The sequence below is a fragment of the Dendrobates tinctorius genome, unplaced genomic scaffold (genome assembly GCF_039654945.1).
Source record: "Dendrobates tinctorius isolate UK_male_01 unplaced genomic scaffold, ASM3965494v1 ptg000155l, whole genome shotgun sequence".
Lineage (NCBI taxonomy): Eukaryota > Metazoa > Chordata > Amphibia > Anura > Dendrobatidae > Dendrobates > Dendrobates tinctorius.
In genome coordinates this window covers 5,344,796-5,367,828 of record NW_027361822.1, presented here as the reverse complement: position 1 = coordinate 5,367,828, position 23,033 = coordinate 5,344,796, and the positions used below count along the sequence as shown (strand labels likewise).

The 23,033-nt window shown below is 46.9% G+C and overlaps 1 protein-coding gene across 1 annotated transcript in view; it reads left to right on the top strand.

The window, feature by feature from the left end:
• The window catches only part of LOC141051169 (uncharacterized), an 872,784-nt gene that overhangs the window by 541,467 nt on the left and 308,284 nt on the right, over positions 1-23,033 (top strand). Inside the window, exons 7-8 of the mRNA XM_073548034.1 lie at positions 22,504-22,653; positions 22,783-22,962. Coding sequence (XP_073404135.1) covers positions 22,504-22,653; positions 22,783-22,962 — 330 coding nt within the window. The remainder of the gene's footprint in view (positions 1-22,503; positions 22,654-22,782; positions 22,963-23,033) is intronic.

Below are 23,033 nucleotides of genomic sequence, written 5' to 3'. Positions count from 1 at the left end.
TATGTCAATACCTGGATAAGAATGAAGTGATTAAACAGAGTCAGCATGGGTTTGTAACTAATAAGTCATGTCAGACTAATTTAATTTCCTTCTATGATGGTATTACTGATTGGGTGGATCAAGGAAATGCTGTAGATATAGTATATCTTGACTTCAGCAAAGCATTTGACAAAGTCTCTCATACAATCCTTATTGAAAAAATGACTAAGTATGGAATGGACAAGGCAACTGTTAGGTGGATTCATAACTGGCTTAGTGATCGGACCCAAAGAGTGGTCGTAAATGGCTGCACATCCAGTTGGAAGAATGTCTCAAGTGGGGTACCACAGGGCTCTGTCCTGGGCCCTGTATTGTTCAACATCTTTATCAACGATTTAGATGAAGGAATTGAGGGTAAACTGATTAAATTTGCTGATGACACAAAGCTAGGAGGGATAGCTAATACTAGAGAAGAGAGAGAGAGGATTCAAAAAGATTTAAATAAACTGGAGAAGTGGGCAGCAACTAACAGAATGGCTTTTAACAGGGAGAAATGCAAAGTACTACATCTGGGCAATAAAAATGAAAAAAGCATATATAGAATGGGAGGAATAGGGCTAAGTGACAGCACATGTGAAAAAGACTTGGGTATACTAATAGATCACAGACTGAATATGAGTCAACAGTGTGATGCAGCAGCAAAAAAGGCAAATGCAATTCTAGGATGTATTAACAGAAGCATACAGTCTAGATCACGTGAAGTAATTATTTCCCTCTACTCCTCTTTGGTCAGACCTCATCTGGAATATTGTGTCCAATTTTGGGCACCACATTTTAAAAAAGACATCAACAAACTGGAGCAAGTTCAGAAAAGAGCGACCAGAATGGTGACCGGTCTGCAAACCCTGTCTTATGAGGAAAGGTTGCAGGATTTGGGAATGTTTAGTTTGCAAAAGAGAAGACTGAGAGGAGACTTAATAGCTGTCTACAAATATCTAAAGGGCTGTCACATTGTAGAAGGATCAACTTTATTCTCATTTGCACAAGGAAAGACTAGAAGCAATGGGATGAAGCTGAATGGGAGGAGACACAGATTAGATATTAGAAAAAACTTTTTGACAGTTAGAGTGATCAATGAGTGGAACAGGCTGCCACGAGAAATGGTGAGTTCTCCTTCAATGGAAGTCTTCAAACAGAGGCTGGACAGACATCTAACTGGGATGATTTAGCGAATCCTGCTTTGAGCAGGGGGTTGGACCAGATGGCCCAGGAGGTCCCTTCCAACTCTACGATTCTATGATTCTATATCTGGTACATAGCCAATGTAATGTATACAGGTTCATTATGGTAAAACAATAAGCTTGCATAATGAGCTATTTGTACAGACTTCAATCCCACAGATCCTCACTCCCTTGCGAGGCCTATGGACAATTAAGGGGTAATTAAAAAAGAAAAGAAAAAAATGGGTTCATTGTTCGTTATTCCATATGTTTGGCTATGCATAGCTCAAAGTGATACATTACGTTCAACATATAGATCATAAAACTAAAACTACTACTACTACTATCCTGCCGCCATAAACAACCTCCACAATGCTAATGACATTGTGAAACTATAAAGTGTGAATCAATGTATTCTTCACTCCAGCTATTATGATGGTATCAAACTATTGTCTACATGGTGATAAAGTAAGGTGAGAAGTATTCCACACGTCCCAAATCTTATTAAACTCTCCCAGGCAACCCCTATTCTGATACATTGTCCGCTCGTAAGGTAAAACTGAATTCATCAACTCAATCCATTCTCTAAGACAGGGTTCCCCAACTCCAGTCCTCAAGGCCCACCAACAGATCATGTTTTCAGGATTTCCTTAGTATTGCTCAGGTGATAATACTGTAGCTTCACCTGTACAATACAAAGGAAATCCTGAAAACATGATCTGTTGGTGGGCCTTGAGGACTGGAGTTGGGGAACCCTGCTCTAAGAGATAGATGTGCATTTCCCATCCAACGCAAGACCAATATTTTCTTGGCTAAGAAAAGTGTCTCACGTAGGAAAATTTTTAACATGGTGCCCCCAAATCTCTTCCTCTAGCACACCAAACAGACACACCAATGGATTAAGAGGAACAGGAGTGCATATAAGGAGGCCAACAACGAAGTTACCTCTTTCCAGAAGGATAGGATAATTGGGCACCTCCACACCATATGTATAAAATCCGCATCAATTGTATGACATCTTGGGCATTCGGAAGATTGAGACCATCCCATTCTAAATAATTGCAACTGAGTCAGTTAAGACTGGTGGACTATATGTAGTTGAGTCATCCTGTTATTAGCCAACGGAGACACCTTGGTTGGAGATTCAAGAATCTCTTCCCAATCCTCATCTTGAATGTCAGAGATGAGAGATTTCCATTTCCCCCGTATTGTCAGTGAAACAACATATGTGTATATAAAGCAGAAATAAGACCCTAGGGGCCCTGTGACTTAAGAATCCCTATTAAGGGGAAGGACGATAGTACTTGGGTTGAATTTATATTGCGTAAGTTTGATTGAATTGCTGATCTAGGCTGTAGATAGTGAAAAAATTGGGACCTCGAGATACTATATTTGGTTTGTATTTGTTCAAAGGACATTAGGACATTGTATTCGTATAGATCATCGACCGAGGAGACGTTATGTGAGACCCAGAACTGAGTAGATGGGTGATTTAATAAAAAAATAAGTAATATTCCATAATGGCATTTCAGCTATGATGCCATCAAAACAAAACACTTGTTTAAATTGTCTCCAGACTGACCTAGCCAAACGAAGCAGGGGTAATAATCCAGAGACATTAGGTTTATCTGTTTCTAAAAAGCCCAACAAGCAGTTGGTCCCTGGAGCATGGGCCAAATGGCTCTCCGAGTTAGGTAGATAATTATTGGGCATCCATTTATTCAAGGCTCTGATCTGCCCAGCCAAATAATATAAAAAGAAATCCGGCAGCGCCGCTCTCTCCCCCCCTCTGCCTAGACCTATGTAAGGTGGACAGTTAGATTTTGGGTCTGGTCTTTCCCCATATAAAGGATAAGGTCAATGAATTTAGACCTGAGAAAAAGGATTTACGGATCAATACTGCACTATGTTGGAGGGAATAATTAAGCTTTGAGAGTAGGATCATTTTAACCCCTTTCTGACATCTGACATACTATGGCGGCCATGGAACCTGGGCCCGTATAACTGGGGACGGGATAGTACATCAGCGCGATCAGCGGCGCTCTTGAGGGGGAACACCGCTGATCGCAGCCGGGTGTCAGCTGATTATCACAGCTGACACCCGGCACTATGTGTCAGGAGCGGTCACGGACCACCCCGGCACATTAACCCCTGGCACACTGCGATCAAACATGATCGCAGTGTATCGGGGGATTAGGGAAGTATCGCGCAGGGAGGGGGCTCCATGCGTGCTTCCCTGAGACCCTCGGAGCAGCGCAGCACATCCCTGCAGGCCCCGGATCCAATATGGTCACGGGGGCCTTTGGGGTCCTGCAGGGAGGCAGCTTCCTCTGTGCCTGCTGAGAGCAGGCACTGAGAATGCCTGTGCAGCGCCTGTCAGATTGCTGATCTGACACAGTGCTGTGCAAACTGTCAGATCAGCGATCTGACACTTTATTGTAGTGTCCCACACTGGGACATTATAATAAAGTGAAAAAAAAAAACAAGTGTAAAAATAATTTATAAAAAAAATCCTAAATAAATAAAAATAATTTAAAAAAATCCCTAACAAATTCTTTTTTTTTGTAAATAAAAAACCCAAAAACAATAAAAATACACATTTATTATCGCCGCGTCCGTAACGACCCGTCCTGTAAAACTGTCCCACTAGTTAACCCCTTTAGTAAACTCCTTAAAAAAAAAAACTAGGCAAAAACCAATGCTTTATCATAATACCGCCGAACAAAAAGTGCAAAAACACGCGATCAAAAAGACATATATAAATAAACATGGACCGCTGAAAATGTCATCTTGTCTCGCAAAAAACGAGCCACCATACAGCATCATCAGCGAAAAAATAAAATAGTTATAGCTTGCAAAATAAAGCGATGCAAAAATAATTATTTTTATATAAAATTGTTTTTATTGCATAAAAATGCCAAAACATGAAAATATGGCATAAATGAGGTATCGCTGTAATCGTACTGACCCGAAGAATAAACCCGCTTTATCAATTTTACCACAAGTGGAATGGTGTAAACGCACCCCCCAAAAGAATTTCATGAAATGCTGTTTTTTGTTCATTCTCCGTCCCAAAAATCGGAATAAAAAGCGATCAAAAAAGTCACGTGCCCGAAAATGGTACCAATAAAAACGTCAACTCGTCCCACAAAAAATAAGACTTGACATGACTTGGTGGGTCAAAATATGGAAAAATTATAGCTCTCAAAATGTGGTGATGCAAAAACTATTTTTACAATAAAAAGTGTCTTTTAGCGTGTGACAGCTGCCAAAAATATAAACCCCCCATAAATAGTAAATCAAACCCCCCGTTATCACCCCCTTTGTTAGGGAAAAAGAATAAAATAAAAAAATGTATTTATTTCCATTTTCCCCATTAGGGTTAGGGCTAGGGTTGGGATTAGGGCTGAGATTAGGGTTAGGGGTGTGTTGGGGTTAGGGTTGGAGTTAGAATTGGGGGGTTTCCACTGTTTAGGCACATCTGGGGCTCTCCAAACGCAACATGGCGTCTGAGCTCAATTCCAGCCAATTCTGCATTGAAAAAGTCAAACGGAGCTCCTTCCCTTCCAAGCTCTGCCATGCGCCCAAACAGTGGTTTACCCTCACATATGGGGTATCAGCCTAGTCAGGACAAATTGCACAACAAATTTTTGGGTCCAATTTTTCCTGTTACCCTTGGGAAAATAAAAAATTGGGGGCAAAAATATAATTTTTGTGGAAAAAAAAAATTATTTTTTTATTTTTATGGCTCTGCGTTATAAAGTTCTGTGAAGCACTTGTGGGTTCAAAGTGCTCACCACACAGCTAGATAAGTTCCTGGGGGGTCTAGTTTCCAAAATGGGATCAATTGTGGGGGATTTCCACAGTTTAGGCACATCAGGGGCTCTCCAAAGGCAACGTGACACCCGCAGACCATTCCATAAAAGTCTGCATTCCAAAACGTCACAACTTCCCTTCTGAGCCCCGACGTGTGCCCATACAGTAGTTTTCTCCCACATATGGGATATTAGCGTACTCAGGACAAATTGGACAACAACTTTTGGGGTCTAATTTCTCCTGTTACCTTTGGGAAAATAAAAAAATTGGGGACTAAAAGATCATGTTTGTGGAAAAAATATGATTTTTTTTATTTTCATGCCTGGGCGTTATAAACTTCTGTGAAGCCCTTGGGGGTTCAAGTGCTCACCACACATCTAGATAAGTTCCTTGGGGAGTCTAGTTTCCAAAATGGTGTCATTTGTGGGGGGTTTCCACTGTTTAGGCACATCAGGAGCTTTCCAAACACGGCATGGCGTCCAATCTCAATTCCAGCCAAAAAAAAGTCAAATGGCGCTGCTTCCCTTCCAAGCTCTGCCATGCGACCAAATAGTGGTATACCCCCCACATATGGGGTATCAGCATACTCAGGACAAATTGCACAATAACTTTTGGGGTCCTGTTACCCTTGGGAAAATAAAAATTGGGGGTGAAAAGATCATTTTTGTGGAAAAAAGATTATTTTTTAATTTTACGGCTGTACGTATGTCATGGCTTCTTAGGTACAGACTATAACTTTGCTGAATGTGAAAATGGTTTGTTATGTTAAATGTTATCTAATTTCTTTTCCCATTTACTTTTAGCTTCCTTACAACTGGCCTTTCCTATGCGGTACTGCATCATGAATTTATAATAGGAAAATCAACAATCTCAGGCATAGTCCAGTCTACATGTTCGGATATATGGTCACGACTTCATCAAGTGGTCATGCCTGAGCCAAAAATGGAAGACTGGTTGAGGATAGCCCGTGGCTTTGAGGAGACTGCCAGTTTCCATACTGTATTGGAGCCCTGGATGGGAAGCACATCCGTGTGTGTAAGCCGCCAAACTCAGGGTCCCAATATTGTAACTATAAAAAATATTTTTCTGTAGTGTTGTTGGCCCTGGTCGACAGTGACTACAGGTTTATAATTGTAGATATTAGGGCATATGAAACAACTGGAGACTCCAGAGTCTTTAATTCTTCCATTATGGGTCGGCGGCTGCGTAATAATAAGTTGGACCTACCACCATGTCACCTACCAGGATCCACTATGTATGCTGTGCCATATGTTTTGGTTTCTGATAAGGCCTTTCAATTAACATGTCATGTCATGAGACCCTATCCCCGCAGAAACCTGGACTACCGGTGCAGAATTTTTAACTTACGCCTATCCCGCGCAAGACGACTGGCTGAGTGTGCCTGTGGCATTCTTTTTGCCAAATGGTGTGTCCTGCAGACAGCCATTCAGCTTTGTGAATCCAATGTAAATGAGGTGATTAAAGCATGTGTGATCCTTCATAACTTTACAAGAATACATGACTGCTCCTCATCTGAAGATGAGCGGGCTTGTACAGCTGGTATACAGATAAGCACTGACAGGTGGGGCTGGTACAGCTGGTATACAGATAAGCATTGGCAGGTGGGGCTGGTACAGCTGGTATACAGATAAGCACTGGCAGGTGGGGCTGGTACAGCTGGTAAACAGATAAGCACTGGTAGGAGCGGGCTGGTACAGCTGGTAAACAGATAAGCACTGACAGGTGGGGCTGGTACAGCTGGTATACAGATAAGCACTGGTAGGAGCGGGCTGGTATACAGATAAGCACTGGCAGGTGCAGGGAGGTCCGGCTGGTATGCAGATAGGCACTGGCAGGTGCGGGCTGGACCGATTTGTATATATTCACTGGCAGGTGCGGACTGGTACGGCTGAAATACAGGAAAACAAGGCAAGTACGGGCAAACAGGTACTGGTCAGATAGATTGACGGATACTTGGGACCTGAAAACATGGAAGGGTGCAAGGGACTAACTTTACACATTCAGGTGGAGGTGCCTTAAATAAGTGTCTCCCAGCCAGTGGCTAGGGACACATTAGGACAGCGTGCATGGTCCCTTTAAGAAGGAAGGACTGCACACACTCCCTAAGCACAGTGCCCGGGGATATGATTGCCATGCACAGACCCCGGGTAGTAGCCAGAACAGGAGGAGGAAGTGCGGGATGGAGCCGTGGTGGTGAGTCGGCATTATGCTGGGGGAACGGAGAAGCATGCAGGAACACTGAAGCAACAGCACAACTCCAAAGTGTAAATATGTCAACATCTGATGCATTATTGATTAAAAATATGATGGAACGATATCTCTGTGGTGTGTGGGTGTGGTTATAGTGTAGGGAAGGTGACCTGACGGACGGACTGACTGGTCAGATTTCAGAAAGGAAAACAGCTAGGAAAGTGTAGGTGACGTGCAGTACCTTGGGTTGACCACTAGATGGCAGGGAGGAGTGTAAGTTCAGGACTTGACATCAGATTAGGGCTTTAGAAACCATTGGTCATGGGGGTGGAGTCACCGGGAAGCGGGAAAGCTATAAATTTGACAGGAGGGTTCCAGAAAGTTCCAGTCCCCAGGGGGAGCTCAAGTGACGAGGAGACTGTGACGGTGCACTGTGAGAACCTAACCAGGCGACTGAGGAGAAAGGAAGTCAGGGGGGTGGTCCTGACACGAAGTTCCGCAGTATAGACGAGGCTCCGGGCGAATGATATCGTATAGGGAACGACGTTTGACCAGTAAAATTCCTGTTGGTGTTCAGGCCTAGGGCAGCCACAGTGACGGAGCTGTCAGAGCATCACTAAGTGCGAAGAGACGGTGCGTAGATATACGTCCCAGGTGAAAAGTACGATATGTTGATGTGTTCTGTAACCGGAGAGCCTTGAAGACAATTGTGGTGTGCTGTGAGGCCGTCGTGTGGACGTCGAGAGAATAAACTTGGACCTGTTGCACCCGAAACTTGCCTCCATCTTATGTCTGTACGTCACTGCGCGGTACACAGAGGGACCACCCCCCAGCCCAGCCTACCGACCCTACACTTGGCGTAGTCGGCAGGATAGCTGCCGCTAATACGATATCTTCTGCGGCAGGCCTGCCTCTGAGGAGTGGAAAAGGATTTGGACTACTCGGTTTGGATTATAAACACCTGTGGATTACAAATTGCTTATCTGTGGATTACAAATTGGGAATGCTGTGAAGGATCTGTGGTGCTGGCAGAGGATCCGGGGCGGTACTAGGTTCTGTGCAAGATGGCGTGGACTGTCCGGCATTCGCTGCAACGTTATGCAGATTATGGGGACAGTTTGCGCCCTAGTTAAATGAGAATGTTGTTAATGTTTTTGTGTTCTTCGGATCTTCTGAAAAAAAAGGGGGGGGGGTCTTTCTTGGTTTAGCCTGATATAGTGGGGATGCAATAGAATCAAAGGGGAGGGAGTGTCCATGTCCAAGGAAGGGGGGGAGAAAATCTTTTCTGTTTTACTGTTTTGTGTGTGATGGTTTTAAAGCAATAGTAAAAAAAAATATGTAAAAAAAGGGGGTACTCGTGATGTTATAAAGTTGTTTTGAAGTATACTAGGCATGAGAAAATGCAACAGGTCCGGGTAAGAGGTCTGTGAGACAGAAGGGGTCTATGAGTTGAGAAGGTCTGGGAGACTGAGACGCCGACCATGACTGGTAACCAAAAGAGAGACGAAGAGATGGAAGATGTGAAGCAGACAGTAGTCCCAGGTCAGGATCCCGACACCACGGACAACCCAGAAAGAGGAAGGTGGGCGCTGGCAATGATCTGGTAGGGGATTTTGATTGTCGGGGACGACAATAGACAAAGGAAGGAGTGTAGGGAAGGTGACCTGACGGACAGACTGACTGGTCAGATTTCAGAAAGGAAAACAGCTAGGAAAGTGTAGGTGACGTGCAGTACCTTGGGTTGACCACTAGATGAAAGGGAGGAGTGTAAGTTCAGGACTTGACATCAGCTTAGGGCTTTAGAAACCGTTGGTCATGGGGGCGGAGTCACAGGGAACCGGGAAAGCTATAAATTTGACAGGAGGGTTCCAGAAAGTTCCAGTCCCCAGGGGGAGCTCAAGTGACGAGGAGACTGTGACAGTTGGTGCACTGTGAGGAGAACCTAACCAGGGGACTGAGGAGAAAGGAAGTCAGGGGGGTGGTCCTGACACGAAGTACCGCAGTATAGACGAGGCTCCGGGCGAAGGATATCGTATAGGGAACAATGTTTGACCAGTAAAATTACTGTTGGTGTTCAGGCCTAGGGCAGCCACAGTGACGGAGCTGTCAGAGCGTCACTAAGTGCGAAGAGACGGTGCGTAGATATACGTCCCAGGTGAAAAGTACGATACGTTGATGTGTTCTGTAACCGGAGAGCCTTGAAGAGAATTGTGGTGTGCTGGGAGGCCGTCGTGTGGACGTCGAGAGAATAAACATGGACCTGTTGCACCCGAAACTTGCCTCCAGCTTATGTCTGTACGTCACTGCGCGGTACACAGAGGGACCACCCCCCAGCCCAGCCTACCGACCCTACAATAGTAAACAGGTTAAGAAAGTTGAGACATTTATGTCACAGGGTTAACGCAACAGAGAGGAGCCAGATGCCTGCAGCATCTAATTTCTCCTACTCCTGCACTGGTTAGAAGCACTTCAACTTCATATTAAACGCACATAACATCACCCCCATTCCCACGCAGAACCCTAGCATACAGCACCACGCAAGTAACAACATCCCCTCCTTCTCCATTCAAGCCTAGGCGAGTAACATCTCCCCCTCTTTGCCTACACATCTTTCCAGCACTTAACTTCTTCATCCCCTTCTCCATGCAGAACCCCCACTCAGCCCCATGCAAGCAACATCACCCCGTTTTTCCACACAGCCCCCCCAGCCCACAGCCCCATGTGAGTAGCATCACCCTCTCCTTCCCCATGTTGACCTCTAGGACGCAGCCCCACACAAGTACCCCCTTCTTCCCCATGCAGACCCTCAGCACGCAGCCTCATGCAAGTAACAGCTCCCCTCCTTTCCCATGCAGACCACAAGCAGGTAGCCCCATGTGATTAACAGCACCCCGCATGGCATTACACAGCCTATGATCCATACATACTAAAGAACTTTAAGGCAAAAAAATATCAACATAATAAAATACACAGGACACATTGACTTTTAAATGGAAGATTTTGGCCACAGCCTTTATTAAATTTAAATATATAACTCAATAACTTATAAACCATACTGAAGTTTAGCAAAAGCTCAAACCCGTTTACCATTTACCATCATGCTGTACATTCAGTTCCCTGAACGACTTACCCACAGGCCCGTAACGAAATAAATGTAAAGGAGGGAGGGCGGAGGAGCACTTTAGATATGGCAACTTCCTCTTCTTTATCCCTTCAGCCCATAGGGGAGAAGGCTACACTTCACCCAGCGACGAGCAGCTGACTGGACAGGCCCGCCACCAATGTCTGTACTCAAAATATACAGTGCCTACAAGTAGTATTCAACCCCCTGCAGATTTAGCAGGTTTACACATTCGGAATTAACTTGGCATTGTGACATTTGGACTGTAGATCAGCCTGGAAGTGTGAAATGCACTGCAGCAAAAAAGAATGTTATTTCTTTGTTTAATTTTTTTTTAAATTGTGAAAAGTTTATTCAGAGGGTCATTTATTATTCAACCCCTCAAACCACCAGAATTCTGTTTGTTTCCCCTAAAGTATTAAGAAGTATTTCAGGCACAAAGAACAATGAGCTTCACATGTTTGGATTAATTATCTCTTTTTCCAGCCTTTTCTGACTATTTAAGACCCTCCCCAAACTTGTGAACAGCACTCATACATGGTCAACATGGGAAAGATAAAGGAGCATTCCAAGGCCATCAGAGACAAGATCGTGGAGGGTCACAAGGCTGGCAAGGGGTACAAAACCCTTTCCAAGGAGTTGGGCCTACCTGTCTCCACTGTTGGGAGCATCATCCGGAAGTGGAAGGCTTATGGAACTACTGTTAGCCTTCCACGGCCTGGACAGCCTTTGAAAGTTTCCTCCCGTGCCGAGGCCAGGCTTGTCCGAAGAGTCAAGGCTAACCCAAGGACAACAAAGAAGGAGCTCCGGGAAGATCTCATGGCAGTGGGGACATTGGTTTCAGTCAATACCATAAGTAACGTACTCCACCGCAATGGTCTCCGTTCCAGACGAGCCCGTAAGGTACCTTTACTTTCAAAGCGTCATGTCAAGGCTCGTCTACAGTTTGCTCATGATCAATTGGAGGACTCTGAGACAGACTGGTTCAAGGTTCTCTGGTCTGATGAGACCAAGATCGAGATCTTTGGTGCCAACCACACACGTGACGTTTGGAGACTGGATGGCACTGCATACGACCCCAAGAATACCATCCCTACAGTCAAGCATGGTGGTGGCAGCATCATGCTGTGGGGCTGTTTCTCAGCCAAGGGGCCTGGCCATCTGGTCCGCATCCATGGGAAGATGGATAGCACGGCCTACCTGGAGATTTTGGCCAAGAACTTCCGCTCCTCCATCAAGGATCTTAAGATGGGTCGTCATTTCATCTTTCAACAAGACAACGACCCAAAGCACACAGCCAAGAAAACCAAGGCCTGGTTCAAGAGGCAAAAAATCAAGGTGTTGGAGTGGCCTAGTCAGTCTCCTGACCTTAACCCAATTGAAAACTTGTGGAAGGAGCTCAAGATTAAAGTCCACATGAGACACCCAAAGAACCTAGATAACTTGGAGAAGATCTGCATGGAGGAGTGGGCCAAGATAACTCCAGAGACCTGTGCCGGCCTGATCAGGTCTTATAAAAGACGATTATTAGCTGTAATTGCAAACAAGGGTTATTCCACAAAATATTAAACCTAGGGGTTGAATAATAATTGACCCACACTTGTATGTTTAAAATTTATTAAAATTTAACTGAGCAACATAACTTTTTGGTTTGTAAGATTTATGCATCTGTTAATAAATCCTGCTCTTGTGTGAAGTTTGAAGGCTCTATCTTATTTGCATCTTATCAAACCTGCTAAATCTGCAGGGGGTTGAATACTACTTGTAGGCACTGTACATAGAAAAATACCAAGAAAAAACGGCGGGAAAACTGTATCCCACCAGAATAAACCCTTAAGGGAAGCTATACCTGCGGCCTGGTAATGCCATGCATTACCCTCCCAAGGGTCCGGGTCCTGCTATTCACCATGTAACACCCCTTCCTTCCCCACACAGACCCCCAGCACACAGCCCCACGCGAGTTACAGCCCATCCCCGTTACCCATGCAGACCCTCACAAGTGACAGCACACCCTACTTACCCATACAGACCCCTAGTACGCAGCCCCAAGCAAGTAAAAGCGTTTTTCCTGTGTTTTTTGAGGATACGTTTTTCAGCTGCAAAAGCTGATCATCTTTTTAAAAAACTGCATCACCTGAAAGGTTTTTGAGCTCATAGATAATGTTTTCAATAGCAAAAGCAGATTAGAAATCTGCTCTATCTATATATCCATATCTGTCTATCCATATCGTATCTGTACCAAAAAGAATGAAAACCGGGTAGTACACCAATATATATTCTGTTCTATCTAAATATCTTGATTATTGGATCATAAAAATGATTAAAATGTCTGATGTTCACATTGTACTACAATACATTTTTCACTTAAATATAAGCAATATGTGTGGGAGTCGGAGTCGTGGAGTCGGAGTTGGTGTAAGGGAAATTGAGGAGTCGGAGGTTTGGCTTACCGACTCCACAGCCCTGTATCCCTCCCCACGCAGCCCCCGCACATGCACATATCACCCGCTTCCCCACATATACACATATCCCTCCCCATGCAGCCCCTCACACATGCAGATATCACCCCCTTCCCCACGCAGCCCCCGCACATGCACATATCACCTCCTTCCCCACGCAGCCCCCGCACATGCACATATCACCCCCTTCCCCACGCACATATCACCCCCTTCCCCACGCAGACCCCGCACATGCACATATCACCCCCGTCCCAACGCAGTCCACCGCACATGCACATATCACCCCTTCCCAGCACATGCACATATCACCCCTTCTCCACGCAGCCCCCGCACATGCACATATCACCCCCTTCCCCACGCAGCCCCTTGCACATATCACCCCCTTCCCCACGCAGCCCCTTGCACATGCAGATATCACCCGTTTTTCCACACAGCCCCCCCAGCCCACAGCCCCATGTGAGTAGCATCACCCTCTCCTTCCCCATGTTGACCTCTAGGACGCAGCCCCACACAAGTAGAAGTACCCCCTTCTTCCCCATGCAGACCCTCAGCACGCAGCCTCATGCAAGTAACAGCTCCCCTCCTTTCCCATGCAGACCACAAGCATGTAGCCCCATGTGATTAACAGCACCCCGCATGGCATTACACAGCCTATGATCCATACATACTAAAGAACTTTAAGGCAAAAAAATATCAACATAATAAAATACACAGGACACATTGACTTTTAAATGGAAGATTTTGGCCACAGCCTTTATTAAATTTAAATATATAACTCAATAACTTATAAACCATACCGAAGTTTAGCAAAAGCTCAAACCCGTTTACCATTTACCATCATGCTGTACATTCAGTTCCCTGAACGACTTACCCACAGGCCCCTGCACAAGCACATATCACCCGCTTCCCCACGCAGCCCCGCACATGCAGATATCACCCCCTTCCCCACGCAGCCCCCGCACATGCACATATCACCCCCTTCCCCACGCAGCACCACACATACACATATCACCCCCTTCCCCACGCAGCCCCCGCACATGCACATATCACCTTTCCCCACGCAGCCCCCGCACATGCACATATCACCCCCTTCCCCACGCAGTCCACCGCACATGCACATATCACCCCCTTCCCCACGCAGCCCCCACATACACATATCACCCCCTTCCCCACGCAGCCCCCGCACATGCACATATCACCCCCTTCCCCACGCAGCCCCCGCACATGCACATATCACCCCCTTCCCCACGCAGCACCACACATGCACATATCACCCCCTTCCCCACGCAGCCCCGCACATGCACATATCACCCCCTTCCCCACGCAGCACCACACATACACATATCACCCCCTTCCCCACGCAGCCCCCGCACATATCACCCCCTTCCCCACGCAGCCCCCGCACATGCACATATCACCCCCTTCCCCACGCAGTCCACCGCACATGCACATATCACCCCCTTCCCCACGCAGCACCACACATGCACATATCACCCCCTTCCCCACGCAGCACCACACATGCACATATCACCCCCTTCCCCACGCAGCCCCCGCACATGCACATATCACCCCCTTCCCCACGCAGCCCCCACATGCACATATCACCCCCTTCCCCACGCAGCACCACACATGCACATATCACCCCCTTCCCCACGCAGCCCCAGCACATGCACATATCACCCCCTTCCCCACACAGCCCCCGCACATGCACATATCACCCCCTTCCCCACGCAGCACCACACATGCACATATCACCCCCTTCCCCACGCAGCCCCCGCACATGCACATATCACCCCCTTCCCCACGCAGCCCCCGCACATGCACATATCACCCCCTTCCCCACGCAGCCCCCGCACATGCACATATCACCCCCTTCCCCACGCAGCCCCCACATGCACATATCACCCCCTTCCCCACGCAGCCCCCACATGCACATATCACCCCCTTCCCCACGCAGCACCACACATGCACATATCACCCCCTTCCCCACGCAGCCCCAGCACATGCACATATCACCCCCTTCCCCACACAGCCCCCGCACATGCACATATCACCCCCTTCCCCACGCAGCCCCAGCACATGCACATATCACCCCCTTCCCCACGCAGCACCACACATACACATATCACCCCTTCCCCACACAGCCCCCGCACATGCACATATCACCCCCTTCCCCACACAGCCCCCGCACATGCACATATCACCCCCTTCCCCACGCAGCACCACACATGCACATATCACCCCCTTCCCCACGCAGCCCCCGCACATGCACATATCACCCCCTTCCCCACGCAGCCCCCGCACATGCACATATCACCCCCTTCCCCACGCAGCCCCCGCACATGCAAAATAACCCTGTTCCCTGTGTAACCCACCACCATTCAGCACCCATGTAAGAACATCCACTTATCTGTGACCCCAAAACCCCTCAGGTCACTCTCACCATGAGTGTCCTATGTACAGAAAGGGCATCGCTCCATCATGCAGCTCCTCCTCATCCCTCCACAGCAGAAATGCAGACTCCTGGTATCAGATCTGCACCGTGCACAGCAGGAAGAGGCCCCGCCCCCTCCTGTGACATCATCTCCTCACATGGCCATGACGTAGGCAGAGGTCCTTTAGCCTGTTTGGATTAAGCCTCTAACATATATGTGGTGTGCGGCTCTGCAGGTGGAGGTAGGTGCTGGAGATTCCCCATTACTGGGCTGCACAGGGGGCAGTAACCCCTCCATTCCCGGAGATGGCGCCCCCTGCAGGTGGAGGTAGGTGCTGGAGATTCCCCATTACCGGGCTGCACAGGGGGCAGTAACCCCTCCATTCCCGGAGATAGCGCCCCCTGCAGGTGGAGGTAGGTGCTGGAGATTCCCCATTACCGGGCTGCACAGGGGGCAGTAACCCCTCCATTCCCGGAGATAGCGCCCCCTGCAGGTGGCGGTAGGTGCTGGAGATTCCCCATTACTGGGCTGCACAGGGGGCAGTAACCCCTCCATTCCCGGAGATGGCGCCCCCTGCAGGTGGAGGTAGGTGCTGGAGATTCCCCATTACTGGGCTGCACAGGGGGCAGTAACCCCTCCATTCCCGGAGATAGCGCCCCCTGCAGGTGGAGGTAGGTGCTGGAGATTCCCCATTACTAGGCTGCACAGGGGGCAGTAACCCCTCCATTCCCGGAGATAGCGCCCCCTGCAGGTGGAGGTAGGTGCTGGAGATTCCCCATTACTGGGCTGCACAGGGGGCAGTAACCCCTCCATTCCCGGAGATAGCGCCCCCTGCAGGTGGAGGTAGGTGCTGGAGATTCCCCATTACTGGGCTGCACAGGGGGCAGTAACCCCTCCATTCCCGGAGATAGCGCCCCCTGCAGGTGGAGGTAGGTGCTGGAGATTCCCTATTACTGGGCTGCACAGGGGACATTAACCCCTCCATTCCCGGAGATAGCGCCCCCTGCAGGTGGAGGTAGGTGCTGGAGATTCCCTATTACTGGGCTGCACAGGGGACATTAACCCCTCCATTCCCGGAGATAGCGCCCCCTGCAGGTGGAGGTAGGTGCTGGAGATTCCCCATTACTGGGCTGCACAGGGGGCAGTAACCCCTCCATTCCCGGAGATAGCGCCCCCTGCAGGTGGAGGTAGGTGCTGGAGATTCCCCATTACTGGGCATAGGGGGCAGTAACCCCTCCATTCCCGGAGATAGCGCCCCCTGCAGGTGGAGGTAGGTGCTGGAGATTCCCCATTACTGGGTGCAGGGGGCATTAACCCCCCTCAGTGCTGCGGTCACATTCCTGGAGACAGAACATGCTCCCGTCTGTGTCGCTATATCAGGGTCTCTGTCTGTATTGGATTAGATTAATAATAATAATAATTTTATTTCTATAGCGCCAACATATTCTGCAGCACTTTACAATTAAGCAGGGACATGTACAGACAATAAAAACAGTACAAAGTAACACATACTTCAACCGTTACAGAAGAAGTGAGGATCCTGGACGCAGGCTACAATCTACAAGGAAATAGGGGGACACAATAGGCGGAACGTACTGTTATGGATGGTCCAGCCATCAATATAACATCTAAGAGAAAGCTGCATGATCAGGTCATCAGCCCGTGTATGTCTAAGTGCAGCTACTAAGTGCTCTTGGGTGCATGGAAGATATGGAGACAGATAAATAGGAGAAACCAGATTTTGAGGAAAAATAAGAGGGAAGAGAAGAGAGATTGGTGAAGTGAGGTGGCAGGCCTATCTAAAGAGATCTGTTTCAAAAGCATGCTTAACAATATGAGGGCCAGGTGTCGATGATATCTTTCGGGGTTGTTCATTCCAAATGACTGGCACAGCACGAGAGAAGTCTTGGAGACGGAGGTGCGAGGTTCAGATTATAGAGGAGGTTAGTCTTGGATCAGTAGCAGAATGGAGAGAACGGGTGGGAAGACATACAGAGATGGGGTAGGAAATGTAAGGTAGTGCAGAACTGTGGAACGCTTTGTGGGCGAGAGCAAAACGTTTTTATTGTGCTCTGTAGTGGATTGGTAACCAGTGCAATGACTGGCACAGGGTGGAGGCATCGGTGAAGCAGCTGGACAGAAATACCACCCTGATTGGAGAGGAGAAAGTTTGGTAAGAGACCGATCCGTAGAGTTGCAGTAGTTCAGATGAGAATGAATAAGAACGACAGTAAGAGTTTTTGCACATTCAATGGTGAGAAAGGTCTGAATCAGGATATTTTTAAGATGGATGTGATGTGAGCATGTGAACAATTGGATACAGGAAACAAAGGAAAGTTACTTATCAAATATAACCCTAAGACAACAAGCGTGCTGCTTGGGAGCTATGGTTGAACCACCCAAGGAATGTGCCATATTGGGTATTGGCAGGTTAATGGTGAGAGCAGAGGCGTATCTAGGCTTTCTGGCACCCGGGGCAAGAATTCGGTTCGGCCCCCCCAAGTACATATGCGACTTGAACACTTAGCCATGTACCTGCGAGCTGCTCCTCCTAATGCTCTCAATGTTCAGTAAAAAACTGAGAGAAGCAGGAAGAGAAGCTCGTTGTCACAGGACCATAACTATGAAAATCGCATATGAGTGAAGTGTCCATGTGATGACACTGGAACCTGCAGAGCTGAATCCTGACATTGCAGCTTCTGAATTCTCACAACGAATGCACTGCACACTTTTAGGATTCTCCCTTGCTGATATACAGTCATGTCAGCACAAGTATGTGATTTATATACTTCTGGCCACATTCCGACTAGACGTGCCCGGCCTCGCTCTGTTCATTTTCATGGAGTGAGGCCACACATGTCTAGTCAGCATGTGACCGTATGTATGTAAATTACCGGCACGAGAGAATCCTGACAGTGTTCAGTGAGCACTGTGAGAATTCAGAAGGCTGCAGTCACATAGAATGACTGCAGACTCCGTACAAACCTGGAAAACCCCTGTAATGCTCCTAACAAATAAAAACATGAGAATTAGTCAGTATCACAAATAACATTTACATCCAAGTACCTTATAGATGACGTCGTCTCTGCAGTCAGTCACCTTTTCTTCTAGACCCCATGATGAGTTTTCTCATCCACATCTCGTCTCTGCAGACTTCCATCTTCTCCCATCTTCTGCAGCAAATCTCCACACGACGCCCTTAAAGATAGAAGTGTCATTATAATGCTCCTAAATAAAAATGTCTGCAATATACTGTCGCCTCACACTATTCCCCTCTAGCATCCCACCTGTTCACTATACTGTCTCCTCATATATTTACCCCCTCACTCTCTATACTGTCTGCTCACACATATCCCTGACTCCCCATACTGTGTCCACATACATTAACCCATTCGCTCCCCATACTGTCTGCAACAATCCCCCATACTGTTTCCTCATACATACTCTTTATTTTGTGTCCTCAAATCTCCCCACACATTAAATCCCCCCATCCCCAACATACATTAAGTACCCCCATCCCCATTCCCCGGTACGCCGGAAGGTAAATATACACCGATTTTTTTTTTTTTTTTTTTTTTTTTTTTTATTATTTTTTTTAGCATTTTAACATTCTATCTTTTACTATTGATGCTGCATAGGCAGCCTCAATAGTAAAAACCTGGTCACACTTGTCAAACACTATGTTTGACGAGTGTGACCAACCTGTCAATCACTTTCCAAGCGATGCTTGGAAAGTGCTTGAATATCGCACACGAAAATCGCGGCAAAATCGAGATCATAATCGCGGTAAAATTGCGCGGAAAAAGCCGCGCAATTTCTGGGAAGGAGTCCGGTTTTTAGTGAGCGTTTTAAAACGCTACGTGGGCACATAGCCTGTCACTTTATTGGATATACTAGTTTTAGCTGTTACAAATAAAAGAGTATCCTCTAAGCTGGTAATATCTACGGGTGCTTATCACAAAATTAGAATATCATCAAAAAGTTAATATATTTCAGTTATTCAATACAAAAAGTGAAACTCATATATTATATACACTCACTGGCCACTTTATTAGGTACACCTGTCCAACTGTGTGTTAAGACTTAATTTCTAATCAGCCAATCACATGGCGGCAACTCAGTGCATTTAGGCATGTAGACATGGTCAAGACAATCTCCTGCAGTTCAAACCGAGCATCAGAATGGGGAAGAAAGGTGATTTGAGTGCCTTTGAACGTGGCATGATTGTTGGTGCCAGAAGGGCTGGTCTGAGTATTTCAGAAACTGCTGATCTAGTGGGATTTTCACGCACAACCATCTCTAGGGTTTACAGAGAATGGTCCGAAAAAGAAAAAAAATCCAGTGAGCGGCAGTTCTGTGGGCGGAAATGCCTTGTTGATGCCAGAGGTCAGAGGAGAATGGGCATACTGGTTCGAGCTGATAGAAAGGCAACAGTGACTCAAATTGCCACCCGTTACAACCAAGGTAGGCAGAAGAGCATCTCTGAACGCACAGTGCGTCGAACTTTGAGGCAGATGGGCTACAGCAGCAGAAGACCACACTGGGTACCACTCCTCTCAGCTAAGAACAGGAAACTGAGGCTACAATTTGCACAAGCTCATCGAAATTGGACAGTAGAAGATTGGAAAAACGTTGCCTGGTCTGATGAGTCTCGATTTCTGCTGCGACATTCGGATGGTAGGGTCAGAATTTGGCGTAAACAACATGAAAGCATGGATCCATCCAGCCTTGTATCAACGGTTCAGGCTGGTGGTGGTGGTGTCATGGTGTGGGGAATTTTTTCTTGGCACTCTTTGGGCCCCTTGGTACCAATTGAGCATCGTTGCAACGCCACAGCCTACCTGAGTATTGTTGCTGACCATGTCCATCCCTTTATGACCACAATGTACCCAACATCTGATGGCTACTTTCAGCAGGATAATGCGCCATGTCATAAAGCTCGAATCATCTCAGATTGGTTTCTTGAACATGACAATGAGTTCACTGTACTCAAATGGCCTCCTCAGTCACCAGATCTCAATCCAATAGAGCATCTTTGGGATGTGGTGGAACGGGAGATTCGCATCAGGGATGTGCAGCCGACAAATCTGCGCCAACTGTGTGATGCCATCATGTCAATATGGTCCAAAATCTCTGAGGAATGCTTCCAGCACCTTGTTGAATCTCTGCCACGAAGAATTGAGGCAGTTCTGAAGGCAAAAGGGGGTCCAACCCGTTACTAGCATGGTGTACCTAATAAAGTGGCCAATGAGTGTAGAGTCATTACAGAGTGATCTATTTCAAGTGTTTATTTCTATTAATGTTGATTATGGCTTACAGCCAATGAAAACCCAAAAGTCATTATCTCAGTAAATTAGAATACTTTATAACTCCAGCTTGAAAAATTATTTTAAAATCCAAAATAATGACCTACTGAAATGTATGTTCAGTAAAGGCACTCAATACTTGGTTGGGCTCCTTTTACATCAATTACTGCATCAATGCTGTGTGGCATGGAGGCGATCAGCCTGTAGCATTGCTGAGGTGTTATGGAAGCCCAGGTTGCTTTGATAGCAGCCTTCGGCTCCTCTGCATTGTTGGATCTTGTGTCTCTCATCTTCCTCTTGACAATACCCCATAGATTCTCTTTGGGGTTAAGGTCAGGCGAAGTTTGATGGCGAATCAAGCACAGTGATACTGTTGTTTTTAAGGGTTTGAAGGACATACACCTCAAGTGAAGAAAACAAAAGGGAAAGTACTGGGGAAATAACCTGGAAAGCGCTTTCTAATGAAAGGACCAAGACCTCCACCTTGTCTGCTCTCAGGTCTTGTGGTATATGAAAATTGTAGCCCACCGTGATGCTGAGTCACTACTCACAGGCAAACCATGCAAAACCATGGGTAGCTCCGAGGTCAGATACCAGGAGGGCTTGTAGTACAGACTCACAGGCAAACCATGTGAAACCATGGGTAGGTCGAAGGTCAGATACCAGGAGGGCTCGTAGTACAGAGGGGTAAGACAAAGGTGTGGTCAGGAAACAGTCTGGGGTCAAATGCCAGAAGGGTACATCAAGACAAGGAAGTATAACAAACGAATATTTAGAGGCTAAGTCTAGGGTTAGATAACTGATATCAGAAAGCAGCAAGAACAGGAGCGATAACCTACAAGACTAGTCCAGACAAATCCTATTTTCAGCAACAAAGTCAGAGGAAAGAGACACAGGGCTAAGTAAACACACCTAGGTTAAGCAAATCTTCAACTGACACTGACTACTAGCAGCTAGCCATCTAAATACCTTGCACATAATTAAGGATGGGAGGCACCTGGAGAAACGTCTGCAGACTAAACCTAGATTGAGCAGCAGGGTCCCGGATCAGGTTGTATAACTGGACTGTCATTCACAAAACTGACAGTCCAGCACACTACAGATCCCATGAGGCAGTTGAGCTGTCACTCAGTGTTTCTTCGCCACAGTTAATGATGAAACTGTGGCACCCACTATAGAAGAGCATAGCAGTGGCAATGGCGTCCAACTTCTGGATCTACGTTTCAGTGACAGCCAGAAGGTTAAGGGTATTGGGTCACTTCCCTCCTGACGTCGCTCACTGCTCCATTACTGTACAGTCTCCATTATGGCCATAGCCCGCTCCATGTTATCACTCTCAGGATATATTAATGTTTTGTCATTATCTGTTACTGACATCTCCAGTTCTCCTGTCTAGAACTCTGTGGATGTTCTCAGCACTTCATAGCTTTATGTTTTGATATTATGAAACATTTAATAAAGATTCAGATATATTACATTTTTCTGTAAGATATTTTTCTGCCTTTGCTGTTGGATTTGCGATATTATGTGATAAATTTCTTTGACTAACTGGATTGTGTTTTATACCGGAGTCATGATGGTGCCCATGACTAGATGTAGTGATCATGGGAAGCTGGTAACAGCTCTGGAGATTTCTTGGGCTAGTTTCACACTAGCGTTCTTGTGTGCAGCGCAGGGCCGCCGCTAAGCCCCGCTCCCGGCCGCGCCCCCTCCGATCATTTCCTCCTCTGATCGCATGAGGCTGCATGCGATCAGCGTATTCTATATTTAGCATTGGATACGCTGATTGTGCACTGGTCAGATTTTGCTGGCGCTGCGCCCTTTTGGCGCTGCGCCCAGAGCACAGAAGTGCAACACAGCACGTGCTCCTGAAGCTACTAAAATGCATTTACGGGTGAGCTGGAATTCTTTTCTCTCATCTTTATGATTTTACATCATCATCTTCTCCCCAATCAGGTCCCTACAATATCGGATCCTCTCAGTGGAGATCTTCTATATAAGAGAATTCTCCTGAGTGACCCTACAAGGATGGATAGGGACAGGGACAAGATGGTGGAGAGGATATTACACCTCACTCTAGAGATCCTCTACCGGCTTACTGGAGAGGTGAGAGGTTCTGATGACATCACATTACATCATTCTTATCTATGGGAATAACAGATGGACAGAACTGGAGAGGTGAGGACTCTGGAGATGTCTGTAGTGAGATTTATTAATGTGTCTCTCCATAACCAGGATTACACAGTAGTGAAGAAGACCTCTAGGGAGCGCTGTCAGGCCCTTGTGTCTGAGGGATGGGGAAGACCCCTTAGCCCAATCACGGAGCCTCCACCTCACCCCCTGATACATGAGGACATCAATGACCAGAAGATCCTAGAACTGACCTACAAGATGATAGAGCTGCTGACTGGAGAGGTGACACTACTGGGAATGCTGGGACATTATACAATAACGCTATGAAGGGATTGGGGGGATGACGGTACCAT